This window comes from Brachyhypopomus gauderio, chromosome 10 (assembly GCF_052324685.1).
Source record: "Brachyhypopomus gauderio isolate BG-103 chromosome 10, BGAUD_0.2, whole genome shotgun sequence".
NCBI lineage: Eukaryota > Metazoa > Chordata > Actinopteri > Gymnotiformes > Hypopomidae > Brachyhypopomus > Brachyhypopomus gauderio.
In genome coordinates this window covers 13618680-13631512 of record NC_135220.1, presented here as the reverse complement: position 1 = coordinate 13631512, position 12833 = coordinate 13618680, and the positions used below count along the sequence as shown (strand labels likewise).

Below are 12833 nucleotides of genomic sequence, written 5' to 3'. Positions count from 1 at the left end.
AACAGAACAAAAAAATGTATACTATAATTAAGTATTTAAACATAGCTATTCAACACCTATAGGGCCTGAGTAGTCTCAGTACTGCCTAAATGAGTAACCTATAAATTAGGTAATAACTGAAAAAAGAAAGATATTATGACACTTCATCATTATATTTGGGAAAAAGCAAGACATTTATTTCAAAGCATGCAATGCAAGACAAACATCAAATGTGTTTCACAAAAAAAGGGTTTAAATCAATTGTACACCTTTGGCCTTTTCAGCCTTCTAGGTGTGTCTATTTGTCTAGTTTCACCTGGCACCTTTCATTAAAACAGTGAGTGATTCAACAGTGTGGGTCCTGGAGCAAGAGCTGCAATACAAATGCTCATTTACAGTGGTCATCAGGTTTATCTGAGTGTATACGCAGTTGTTTAGATAAGTATGTGGGTCCCATGTTCCACACACAAACACTGACCTACGGAGGTTTTATTCCCTCTAACACATCTGATTCATGTCATGAAGGGAATTGACCAGTAGAAATCAAATGAGCTGACCAGGTGAGCTGAGAGGTTCTTTTGAGGACTGGGAACTACTGACCTATTCTGCTCACATTCTGGTCTCCTCTAATGGGCAACTCATGTAATCCTGAATTGCTTGATGTAGTAGCAACCACTTCCCTACTGATGTCTTTATTGCTGCAATCCACCTGCAAGCACATGGTAAAGGAGAAAATTATAATGTATGCTCAAACTACACAGTACATTTTATTTAGCCTTTCTCTAATTAACAAGACAATTATAACACTTTACATAATTGCTGTTGATTATGTAATGTTACATTAGTTATTGCACTCAACCATGCTTAATTTAAAAAAATCTAATTTTGTCAATTCATACTTTGTATAATTGTATAAAAGTACTTATTGTGATTTTTTTTTAGATAAGCCTTGGACCATGCTAACCACAAGGAAAGAGTTGGGTACCGTCTGTTTTCGCTGGGATTTTCAGCACAGAGGTGGAACACTTTGAACTCCTCCGATGGGGGTTTTAGTTCGATGGTGGACTTCTTGAATCCTAGAGTGTGCTCCTTTACTGTGTACCCGTGCAGATAGATCCCTCCTGCAGTGAGACACAAGTCAAAACCACATGAGCCAATCCATATCCTGACTAGGAACATACTGCTTATGTCTTGACCACTGAAGTTTCATGTTATGCAAATGTTCTGCCGTATTTATACTAAACTATACTAATATCTTTGTTGAGGTTTTGAAATATGAGCAAAGAATTTTGCTTGATATGTTCAACACATGCTGTAAAGGAATCCAGCGACTACATTTACATATGATCAGAGACCATTAATTACTTCTAAATGTTCAATACATCTCCTTTGCTTCTTGACAATGATTTAACATGGATCTCTTTGAATATACATTATAATCAAACTGTAGCTGATTAGGTATTGATGAGACATGCCAACTGCGTGGGTCGATCGAATCCCGGCGTAGAAATAGAGGCAGCCATCTTTTAAGATGCAGTAGCGCTGCACCCACGAGTCCTTGTTTCTGTCTTGCAGGTGGAGCAGACCCAGACATTCTGGGTTTTTCACAGCCAGCGGAGGAAGGTTGGAGTTGTGGCGAGTCACATCCACCCACACATGATTCTGCAACGTGAATCACCAAGGTTACTCTACTGACTGTTACCATGGCAACATCCCAACAAGCCACCCCTCCACTGTAAAAACAGCCATGATGCTTTGTTCTGTGCTACTGTGCTGCTCATTCTTTCGGCAAATATGTTGAGATGCATGCAACAGAAACATCAAACAATGCACAATGAGATTACCTAATACCGAGCTTTTGAATAGATGACAGCCCATTGTCATAATTAGAAACAGTGGGGAATAATGTACACTGACAGCTTCTCTTCATCGCCTCTCCGGTTGTGTCCAAAGACAGTTTAGTGCAGATGTAGCAACATGACTAAACGATGATTCAGCTTGTGGTATATTATGAGGCCCTAGTTTTAATCCCATTGCACCATTCCAATCCGTCAGCCCACACCTTAATTTCAGGATTAAAGTTTTAGATAGCACTATATGTAAACAGATTGGTGAGGAGTCCTGAAGCTATAAAGTGGTTTTGAAGAACTACTCTGTATAAATGTTCTTTCATCTTTGTCAATTAGCTCCTGGGGTCACGTGTGCGTGTGACATACACCATCATTACGCGCGTGCTAACGTCATGTCTGTAGCCTACGCTTTTGACCTCTTAAAACCTGGTTCTTTCACTAATGGACTGCTAAACTGAGTCCACACTCTGGTACCTGAGCGCAGGGGTGCACGGCCCGATCCATAGCCTCCAGCCACCTGAAAGAACGAAGAAGAAGAAGAAAAGCTCATAACCAGCACTTCCAAATTTTTAATTAGCACCAAGAGCTCAAATGTAAATCACAGAGGTGAACATTCTGCTCAGGGAATGGAGGATTCCTCCAGACAGGAAATGCTATGACTTCATGAATTTAGTGTTTGATAATGTAGTGGGCATTTGTAACTATTTTGCTGAAATCTGATGTTTTCCCTTCTTTAAATTTAGCTAAGTTAACCAAGTTATGATTTCAGTCATTGAGGGACCTGCTTGAGCTGGTATATAGAGTCTAGGTAGTTTTTCTTAGTCATCACACTTAAGCAAAAAAGATGCATAATAGCCTTGATAAACATGTTTGCCCAACAACGAGGATCTTAAATTCAGTTACCTTCTCATTTCCTGGCTTGATGTAGCACAAAAGTAGTAAACTCGGTTTCTGGACACTGGCCAGCATTTGAAGACGAAGGGCTTCCCCAGACTGCCGTCAGCCTGCACGACTGCACCGTCCAGCTTCATGGCTGATAATGCTCGGCTTTTTCCTTCATCCTGCAAGAGACGCACTACGTCAGCCCCTAAACTCTGGAAAATATCCCGACCCACCTATCCTGCCTCTGCAAATTACCCACCTGCCTCTGAAAATTACCCAGCTATCCTACCTTGTAAATGATAACTTTGGTACTTTAATGTTACTCCTATTATGATGATAGGTTCTTACACCATTTGCAGATATTGTTAAAACAATTCGATAGGCCTGGTTTGGCTCATGTTATGTTCCATATTGTGTAGGTGTCTGCATTCTGAGTCTGTTCCAGGTCCCAGTTCAGTTCTTGTGTGGTGTCACTCTACTCCATCTGTTCAGGTCCTTGTGTTCCAGGAATCATTTCTGCTGGTATGTGTGTGATATAACTGCAAATTTAGGAATGCTACCAACAGAGATAGTTATTAGATTTATGCTTGTTCTTGTGTATTTTTATTTATTAATATTGTGTATAGATTGAATGGTTACTTTGTGCGTTTGCTATTCACCTTCAAGAACTGATTTTAAGATGCTTTTGCTTGGTTTTCTTTGTAAATACCTCATATGCACATTGCAAATATTATCTGTTAGTTCAGTTCATTGGAAGCAGGGTGTGGTTTGCATTTTTGCTGGACTAAGTTTGTGTTTTTGCAATAGTCAAGGAAATGTTTCAATTTTTGGTTTGTCTTCAATTTTTGTAGTGGCAATTTAGGCTGTGTTTAATTTAAAACAATTTGGGGGAGGGAAGTAGGATATTATTCTTACTCCTGGTCACATCAAACAGGTGCATCACACAGTTTCACACATAAACTAACTGTTTTTGTTTACTCTCTCATATTCCTCATTCACATACAAAACATATACAAATGCAAACAAAACCACACAAACATTTCACACCACACACCTTTCATGGCGTGATCTAGACCAGGTTGTAACACCTTTCAACTAAAAATGAAAGCTGGACTCACTCTTTTGTTTCTGTAGTAGTAAAGCCAGCAGTCATGCTTGAGCACAAACCACCTCTTCCTCCAGCCTTTCAGCAGGCCAGACTGAGTACGTTTGTGTAAGTATCCTCGGCAGGCAGGTCTCGGTGTATTGGGAGTACAGCCAATGTCCGAGCCCAGAGTCAGAGTCAGCACATCAGGGCCTTGTTGAGAGATCACAAATGTAAACTTTTGTACAAGAAAGAAATCACTTTTTAAATGTATTGCACATCTAGCCTGATAATCTCATTAATAAGCAGTGCTGTTCATAGTTTCAGTTGTGTAAGTTTATATCAGAGAATCAGATTAACTCTGAAAGCTTCTGCACATTAGACACGAGTTCATCATGCTAATGAAGCAGCGTTTTGATCTGAATTGCTGCTCTGTGTTCTTCCTAGACAACACACTGACAGTCCCACCATACCCAGGTGCCGTGTCTAGAAACCCGTCATACCTTGCTGCGCGAGGTCCGCTGCCTCCGAACACTGCACGCTCGTGACGTCGGTACCGTTGACAGCCAGCACGTGATCTCCTACTCGTAGCCCCGCCTCCTCTGCGGCGCTATCTGAAACCCCCACGATACACTGAACTTCAGGCGACGCCGAATTAACGTCGTAACACTCTACAAAAAAAAACTTTGGCGTAAAAGATATGACATGGCCGACTACAGGGACGGGGAGGAAGGTAGAGAAACTCAAGGAGAAACTAGGTGGATGTGTTAGTTAAGATCCTCGAGCTGGTGGTGCTGAGATGTTTTTTCGTCCACTTACTTGTGTCAACTTCAGTGACGATAACTGGTTTGGAGAACTGAAGTCTAAAGCCCCACGGATATTCTCCCATTCTTTTGTTGATTTTTACAGTTCTTTCACGAACTGAAAAAGAATTAAAATGTTTAAATATGTCTGTCTTAAATTGTGTATTCGTTACTTTACTTTAAAATCTACATGTATAAAAATCAAGAAAAAATATCCCATATCTTTCTTTAACGAAAAGTACTTGATTACTTGGTTATTATTTTACTTGCTTATGAGGGGTTTGCAGTTACAACACAAGAACTAAACGTAAAGAACGCAACATGTTTTTTATTCTAAACACAGAATGTACGTTTCCATATTCTCCACTTTATTAACTCTAACCTGCAGCAGGTCGGGTGTGGTTAAGGCACTGGGCAGTTTCATCTCCGCGATAAATCCAGGAGGCTGAGTGGAAGGTCTCGGTGTAAAACCCCCGGTCTTCAACATCTCGGAGTGACACGTCCATTGAGCCGGTGTCCTCTGAATTCATTGTGTCTGTCCAAAAATAAAATAATCAAAAACATCAAATACTGATTTTTATCATGGATATAGCAGTAATCAGCTATTTTGTGTAAATTACAGTGTCCAAATATATATATTGTATATTGTTTGCCAATTTGGCTCTACCGGGGCATGTTTTCAAGATATAAACCTGGCACTGGTTATGCTTGAATTTTCCCAGTTTTCTATCGACCAATTTTGTAAAAAAAAAATAAAAAATTATAAAGTTGTTTCTTTATGACTACCTGATTCGTCTGTGATGTTATTTGTTGTAGAGAGCTCCAGTGCCTTAGAGCTCCAGTGTTTGCGCTTTTTGAATAGCTTGCGTTTCTTCACCCAATGATCTGCGATTTCTTCCGAGTGCGTGCGGTTTACTGGTGTCTTCAGATGTTCCTTCACCTCCGGTGAGGCTGTCAGCAACAAAAACAATTTGGCAAGAAACGATATTAACAGTGACTTGTACCTTCGCCCTATGATACAACAAAACTACTAGTAAAACTGATTTGGAGGTTTTAATGAAAATCAAGAAAGTTTAAAAAAAATGTTTTAGCTAAGTAATTTACCTTTTGGTGTAATTTGAAGGTAGGGTAAGTATGACTTTGATGGCTGATGTGTGCTTTTTGTATCCGGACGCTTGTTTGTATGACTCCAGACCTTAATTGATCCACTGGCTTGGCTCTGGCTTGCTTTTTCATAATTGCTCATTTCCTTTGCTGAAGCATCTCCAGCATACTCAGAGAAACCGCCTTTATTTGCTGTTCCCTTTGTAGTCTCTGTGCATTTGTCTGAAGAAGAATTTGAGAGAACATGACAGCACTGCTGATAATCCTTTCTATATGGATCTTGCTCTCGGACTTCCTGCTGCGTTGTTGGAGACACAGAAGGTGGCTCATACATTCCACTGCAAGTTCCTGTATCTGATGCTGATTTATACCTCTGTAAAAGGTCTTTGCTCGATGACACTGAACCGCTGTGCAAAACTCTCCTGTCATAGCTCTTTCCAGTGGCGATTACTGAGTCCCTCTGTTCCTTTGCTGAACTGCCGACCTCTTTGCCTTTGCACGTTTGAGGTATGGACACCCCTTCACTAACAAGTTCCTCTGAGTGGCTAGGTGAAGGTGGTAAAATATGAATGAGCAGATTCTTTTGATGGACATCGCCAGCAAGGCCTGCTGGACCACACTCATCCACCTCAGCCATCTCTTCATCAAAGCCACTTTCATTCACCTCACTCTGTTCCAGAGGCTCTGCTGATGAGCTCTCCCGTTCACCTTTGACCCCGTACACAGCCTTGCCCACCTCTGAAGACTCCACTTGTTCATGGCCATTCTTCGAGCACATCTCCTTAGGAGTCTCACTGGACCGAGTCGTATAAATTGGGTTTTTCGTTATGTTATTTGTCCTGATGTTTGGAACAGCAGTATCATGACCAACAGCAGCCCACGAGCTTGGTTTGTAGCTGCTGCTACTGGAGGATTTCCGACTCTCTCCATCAAAAAAAACATCTAGGTCATCGTCTGCGTAGAACCTGGCTGTGCTGTCTGTCTGAGAGGCCAGTGACTGCATGAGAAATGAGGAAAGAGTGCCAGACGAAACTGACTCTCCGCGTGAATGTATACTGTCTTGTTCTTCACCCAACCGATATGTCACACCTGGGAAAGTCCTGCGCCTTTTTCTAGGCCCATCTGTGAAACTGGTTTCCTTAATATTGGTGTCTATGATACCAACACTATTGTTATGCCTAATTATCCTCCCTTCATGATTTTGGATGAAGTTTGTGAAGGACGACCTACCTGCTGGAGGTAGGTCGTTGGTGGTTGGTGCTCTGTAAAGTAAGTGTTCTTCAGTGCCCACGTCATGTAGCTGACTACAGCAGGATGGCTCACATGCTCTTTTTCCCTCATCCAACGAGCACTTACACTTTTTGTACCATGAGGTGTCATCTGCTGCTGTTGGGCAATGTTGAGAAGCTCCCCGCTCTTTGAACACATCATCACTTAAGTGACAGGATGCTAAGTTCTCTGTCAAGCCCTGAAGCACATCACTTTTCTTATCAGCAAACTCAAGTGGGGGAGGAATATCCCACACCTCATTGCTGAGACTGTTGGGTAGTGACAGCTGCTTCCGTGGAAACCAGAAATCAGATAGGGATGAGCGGGTGGAAGACCCATCCACCAGTGTGAAATCGGTTTCGGCATGACAGCTAGTGTAGTGTCTGCAGAAGTGATCTTTACAACAGGTTTTGCAACAGTCCATCTCTTTTGGGCTGCTCACTGAGCTTGGAGTACTTGCTAAGTCTTTAGCATCCTTCTTCAGTTCTGCAAGGCTGACTTCATAACTCACATTTTCATGATGTTTGCTGTCTTGCCTATAGCCACCGCACTGGCTCTTTGAGTAATGACGGGCTGAACTTTCCTTGTTTGACATTTTATTTTCTTCACTCTGAAATCCGGTCTCTGCCTTCTTTCCTTTTTCCCTTTGCACAAGTAGGATGGTCTTAATTTCTAAATCATCTGAATCTGTGACTTCTCTGATATCAAGTGTCATATCAGAGATCACGCCTTTCTTTTTGGATGTTGTGACTGCAATCACACTGTTGACCGTTTGCCCAGCTGCTGTCTCATGAGATTGCTGGACTATGATTTTGGACTCAGACTGTCCAAAATGATGAATTGTCAATGAATGTGTGATGTTCAGTCTCTTGTCCTGATCCACTTGCTCTGTAAAACATTTTTTCCTACTTTTGTGTCCATGAGAATGGCAGTAACTGCTTTTTGTGGATGTACTCTGCTTGCAAGGAATTTCAGCCTCTTTCTCCTCTTTATCTGAAAAGGTGCTTTCTTTGTAGAAGGAATCTGTCTCTCCCTTTTCAGCAGTTTCATCTTTCTGAGCCATACTGATACGTGGACTCCTGACGTGAAAGCTGTATGAAGAGATGATCTCTATAAACATGTGAAAAGTTAAATGACAACCTGGTTTAGACAGTGGTGTGACTGGTTTATTGTAAAGAGAATGTACTGTGAATTCAGGATGCAAAAGTAATTACCGTTCTATAGGTTTCTTTCTTTACCTTGTAACTATCAAGTGTAAAAATTGTTCAGGAAAATTAACTTTCCATTCTGTTACATTTCCTCTGTTATTGATATTTGGCCCACGTTACATGGGCCTGCATGTTGATGTCCCTCATCCTTATGCATATTCATCCACCTAAGCTAGTGTGTTGATTCAAGGTGCTCTAAAAATAGGCCCCACTAATCCTCCACCTGTCTGAGTGCACGGGCCAGGACTCGGACAGCCTTCATGGGATTGTCATTCATTCGCTGGAGTTGGGTACACAGCAACACTCACGTTTACTGCTGCAGGTGCTCTTCGTCCTGCGGCCGGTCCTCTTCCTCCTCCTCATGCTGTCATGTTCAGCAGCCTCTAGTTAGCACTACAGCAAATAACACGTTGATGGCCTTGTTAATTGTTTATTTTTATTCAACATTAAACCACTTCAGAATGGCTACAAATGTCTACAAATGTCCCAAGATAGACCACAGTCCACTTCTTGTGTCTTCCTCAAACCAAACATCTCTAGGAATGTATATGTAATATCCCTAGTCCTGTAAATGAAAAGTCATTTTTCTGAGATCATTTATAATTTTTTTTTTAATCAAGGAAGATGAAAAGTTTCATTTGCCCATGCTTTCCTAAGTCTATTTCATATGTTTAAGGCTCACAACAGCATGGGATATGTTCTTATGAACTGTCGAAACATGTTCCCAAGCTATCAGGAACTCTGCATCCCATCAAATACATATCGCACAACAACTCTGGATCCAATTAAACACATGTTCTTACCTCACTCCTTGTTTATATGAAGGAAAAGACGTGTGGAAGCTCACAACTGACGACTAAGTGATCACCTGTGCTCTGCAAAGTGGTCCACTTCTTATCGTCCTTCCGTGAAGTCGGGGAGGTGCTTAATAGCTCTAATCCCATAAACGACTCATCATGTCACGTTTTACTGTTTAGTCGGTTTATTGAAGCAGGTGTTTATTCAAACAGGTGCAACATTGCCTGAATGTTGCTGTCAACACCTTATGTGAAAGGTAAACGTGACTGTGTTTTATTATAAAGACAAATTGGGGGGAAAAAGTCACATTGGCAAACATTGTTTTGTAAATAATAACACTGTATTATCCACCGTAAGTGTAAACAGCAGCATTTAACTATATGCACTAAGTGTATAAATAATTAATTTGCTACTAACACAGTGTAAATACCAGAATATTTTCTTTACATTTAGACTAAAGAGAGCCTAACTGCAAATGCAAGCTACATTAAGTGTAAATATTTATAGCAAATGTGCATGGTAACCACATTATGTAGCCTACACTTATTTTACACTATCACTGTGCAGCAATATAGTTAAGCCAGGTTAAGCACTAACAGAATGATACTTACCACCGTGTTCTCTTCAGATTCTGATTACTGCCCTTGTCTTCACTGGTACTAAATAATTTTTGCTGCATGAATCATAATCTGCCTGTGATGAATATGACGCTTCAATTTTGAAATGCAGTTTAAACCATAACAAAGGTAGATCATACCAAATACATAAATTAATGTAAAATAATGATAAGTGCAAAATAGCAAAAGTAAATAGATAAATATAAAAATAAAGGGGAAAAAATAAAGAAGGAAAAAGAATGAGGCAGTGTTGTGTCCTTTAAGATGACTTCTTCATTCTGAAATTGCATTTATATCATGTGACATTAGCAGCTTAATAGGTACAATAACATGGTATCTACACTCACTGTCCATTTAATCTGGAACATCTACTATAACATACAACATGACGTTTGACCATAAATTAAGATTTATGATGACTATAGCTAGTGGTCTAAATTAGCACGAGTTACATTAGCCAGGTATTTATAGAGAGGATTTGTGCCAATTGAAATGCAGTGGAAAGACTCGAAATGCAATACACATAGGCATGTCAATTTATACAATCCACCTTGAAACGTTATCAATGTCCAGGTTGTTCTTTCCACAAACTCATTCCACTGCAGTCATCACAGCCAACACATTGACGTGCAGCGTACACGAGATCGCATTTAAACAGTGAAAACAGTCTAATGTGCCATAATGAGAAGTGAAATATTGCATTGATCACGTGATCTCTTAACAGAAAAAATATTAATGTGAATTTGTATTTAATTAATGAAATGCTTCATTTGAGTTAAAGCTTAAAGCAAACCACTTTGCCAACTTGCCAAACAAAACATCACAGGCTTTCGGTCGAGAACAGTGTGGTATTGGTGCCACAGTGAAAGATAACTGTCCTTTTATAGACAGTTGCTGAATTTGGGGATTTGTTAAGGATATGATGTAGCTACGTTAGCTAGCCAGCTGCCCAACAACCAATGGGATTTGTGCTTTAGTGGACATTAAACTTCAAATAATAATTAATCCCAGAAGCCTTACCTAGCTAATCTGTTATCGTTATCCTTATTACCGAAAACAAACAAACAAAGTTAGTTGGTCCTGTTATCATAAACTCACAACAAGATGGAGGACGGCTCACACCAATTGTGCATGGTAAGAGAGGAGCGAGTCTCGCTAATTAATCAAGCCTAATCTAATAATAAAGTAGGGGATGACGGACTTGTACAGACATCTTGTACAGACTTCGTAGTTGTCTTCTCCACTGTTCCTGGTCAGGAGGCACGTTTTTGGCAGAAGTTCTGAAACCAATGGGTCTAAAAGGATTATGTAGCAAATCTTCACTCTAAAGACGGCACACCCTTGTTCAACCTTTGGCAGTCGACCTCGGCGATTAAAGCTCTCAAGCAGTAGTTAAGACCCTGAAATGGTTTTTGTTTAGCATCTCAGTTTAGTCAGTCAGTTATCTATTACTCTACATGATATTATTTACAATGTGTTGCAAATAAGTTTTTTAAAATATGGTTCATTAGTGGTTCTTCTAAATAAAGGTTCGACTGGCATTTCTTATGTTGTCCACTAGATGGAGCAAAGCTTTCAAGCATTCTGATGCCAACCCATCTCTACATGTACACTTCCCTTGCTGTCACATGTCTGCACACTGCGTGCTTAACCTTTGTGACCATTTGGCATCTGTTCCTGTGCCAAACCAATTACCTCAGCCAGCAGACTGGCTTTACTGACCACTTTCATGCTTCCTGTACCCTTATGTTATTCATAATGACTCAGTGTTGCATTATTTGGGAGTACACAGTGAGATTTCTCCTTCAGTATACCGCTGCGTAGCATACATATTAAGAGAAGCAAACAGATGCTGAGCACATCTCTCATCTGAAAGAGATGTGTAGTCTGTTCTATATCAGACTCTGTCCTGCGCATGTTTAAATATGAGCCACACTCGCTCTCCAAACAGGCTCTAGCACAGATACTTTATTGACCCGGGCCGTTTCTGCACGTTTGCTTAATGTAGCCTTTTGTAAATGGGGTTTGGCCCTGTTGTGGCTAATGGATGTGACCCACATTAATGGGCACCAGTGTCCAGCCTGTTTGAATGAGCTGTGAATCTCTGAAGACTTCACACCGTCTCCATCTGGATGGGTTCTCCTGTGCAGTAGACAGACTTCAGAGAGACACAAACAACATGGCACACGGAAGTGCACTAGTGCATTGTGCAATGATGCATACATGGATCTTAATGTTACCAAAAAAAAAAATGCATAGATGAACATAATTTCTTGAATTCATTTATTCAGTATATTACATGTACATTTTGTCCTAGTGGATAGAGTAAAGCAACTACTTCTGCTGCTAATTGACGGTGAATTATACCACTAGTGTTAAAACTTTTCCCTGTATGCCAGTACTGCTTTAATGTCAGACTAAATATTGGCTCTAGCTTTTAGATGGAGCAGAATCAAGTCAGTTGTGAGGCACATGACAGACAGAGAAAAAATTGCCATTGTATGTTTATTTATGTCTCTTTATTTTCACTTATAGATATTGGTTATTAATTTATTTTGTCTTATAATTTATTATTTGATCCTATGTTTATTTGCAATACTAGTAATGGCATTCATTCTTGTAGTTTAGTAGTAGTCTGATGTATCTGATGTATCAGTAGAATTCCGATCTATCTATGTTAGGTTGATGTGATGTCTATGGTGACGTGAGGTCAGGGGCGGATCTACGGGTGGGCCTGGGTGGGCCAGCCCCACCCTGATTGGCAGCTGGGCCCGCCTAATCACCACCTCAGAATACAGTTTTCCGTATGAAAATTAATGAAAATAAACTATAATTGCTGCAGGATGGCGCCTAGCGCACAAGTCATTTAATGATCATATACCCCGCCCACCCCGAACAACTTTCGTTCGTGCTTGCCCACCCCAATTACACACTGGCCCATCCAAAAACTGCCGGCTGCATCCGCCACTGCGTGAGGTATATCTAGGTTGAGTTGTGTGTATGTAAGGGGCCCATTTATGTCTGTAGTTTGGAGTCGTAATTGTAACTTGCTTTGCATGTTTACATAAATGCCTGTCAAAATGTACATAAATGTCGTTCTGAATGTACTGGTTTCTATGTACAAATATGTTGGCTAGTTGCATTTTTAGCTATATAGCTAGCTATGCTGTTCTGTGCATCAATATGTTAGCTAGTCATGTTGTAGCTAGATAGCTAGATGTTAGGTAGACTTGCGTACT

At 40.5% G+C, this 12833-nt stretch overlaps 1 protein-coding gene across 5 annotated transcripts; it reads right to left on the bottom strand.

Annotated features, from left to right (window-relative positions):
• Positions 1 to 75: 75 nt before the first annotated feature.
• On the bottom strand, positions 76 to 11754 carry pdzph1 (PDZ and pleckstrin homology domains 1). 5 transcript variants are annotated; one of them, XM_077019650.1, is made up of 14 exons: positions 9589 to 11754; positions 9048 to 9221; positions 8488 to 8572; positions 5703 to 8081; positions 5385 to 5549; positions 4981 to 5133; positions 4615 to 4716; positions 4299 to 4466; positions 3830 to 4008; positions 2733 to 2890; positions 2304 to 2346; positions 1455 to 1641; positions 965 to 1100; positions 77 to 688 (listed from the first exon to the last, which is right to left on the bottom strand). In XM_077019650.1, the coding sequence occupies exons 3-14, from the start codon at positions 8540 to 8542 to the stop codon at positions 589 to 591; spliced, it is 3825 nt and encodes a 1274-aa protein (XP_076875765.1). In that variant the 5' UTR covers positions 8543 to 8572; positions 9048 to 9221; positions 9589 to 11754; the 3' UTR covers positions 77 to 588. The 5 variants fall into 5 exon arrangements, with proteins under 5 accessions (XP_076875763.1, XP_076875764.1, XP_076875765.1 ...); XM_077019652.1 differs by having other exon boundaries at positions 81 to 688; positions 5703 to 8062; XM_077019648.1 differs by having other exon boundaries at positions 76 to 688; positions 8488 to 9221.
• Positions 11755 to 12833: the final 1079 nt, after the last annotated feature.

Bases quoted from the DNA above. Each gene is read 5' to 3' on its own strand.
- pdzph1 (XM_077019649.1), bottom strand. From the start codon at position 8,542: ATGAGGAGGAGGAAGAGGACCGGCCGCAGGACGAAGAGCACCTGCAGC. The intron at 4,717-4,980 runs GTTAGAGTTAAT...ATTCTTTTTCAG, and splicing joins CCACACCCGACCTGCTGCAG to TTCGTGAAAGAACTGTAAAA. The intron at 689-964 runs GTACCCAACTCT...ATGTGCTTGCAG, and splicing joins AATCCCAGCGAAAACAGACG to GTGGATTGCAGCAATAAAGA.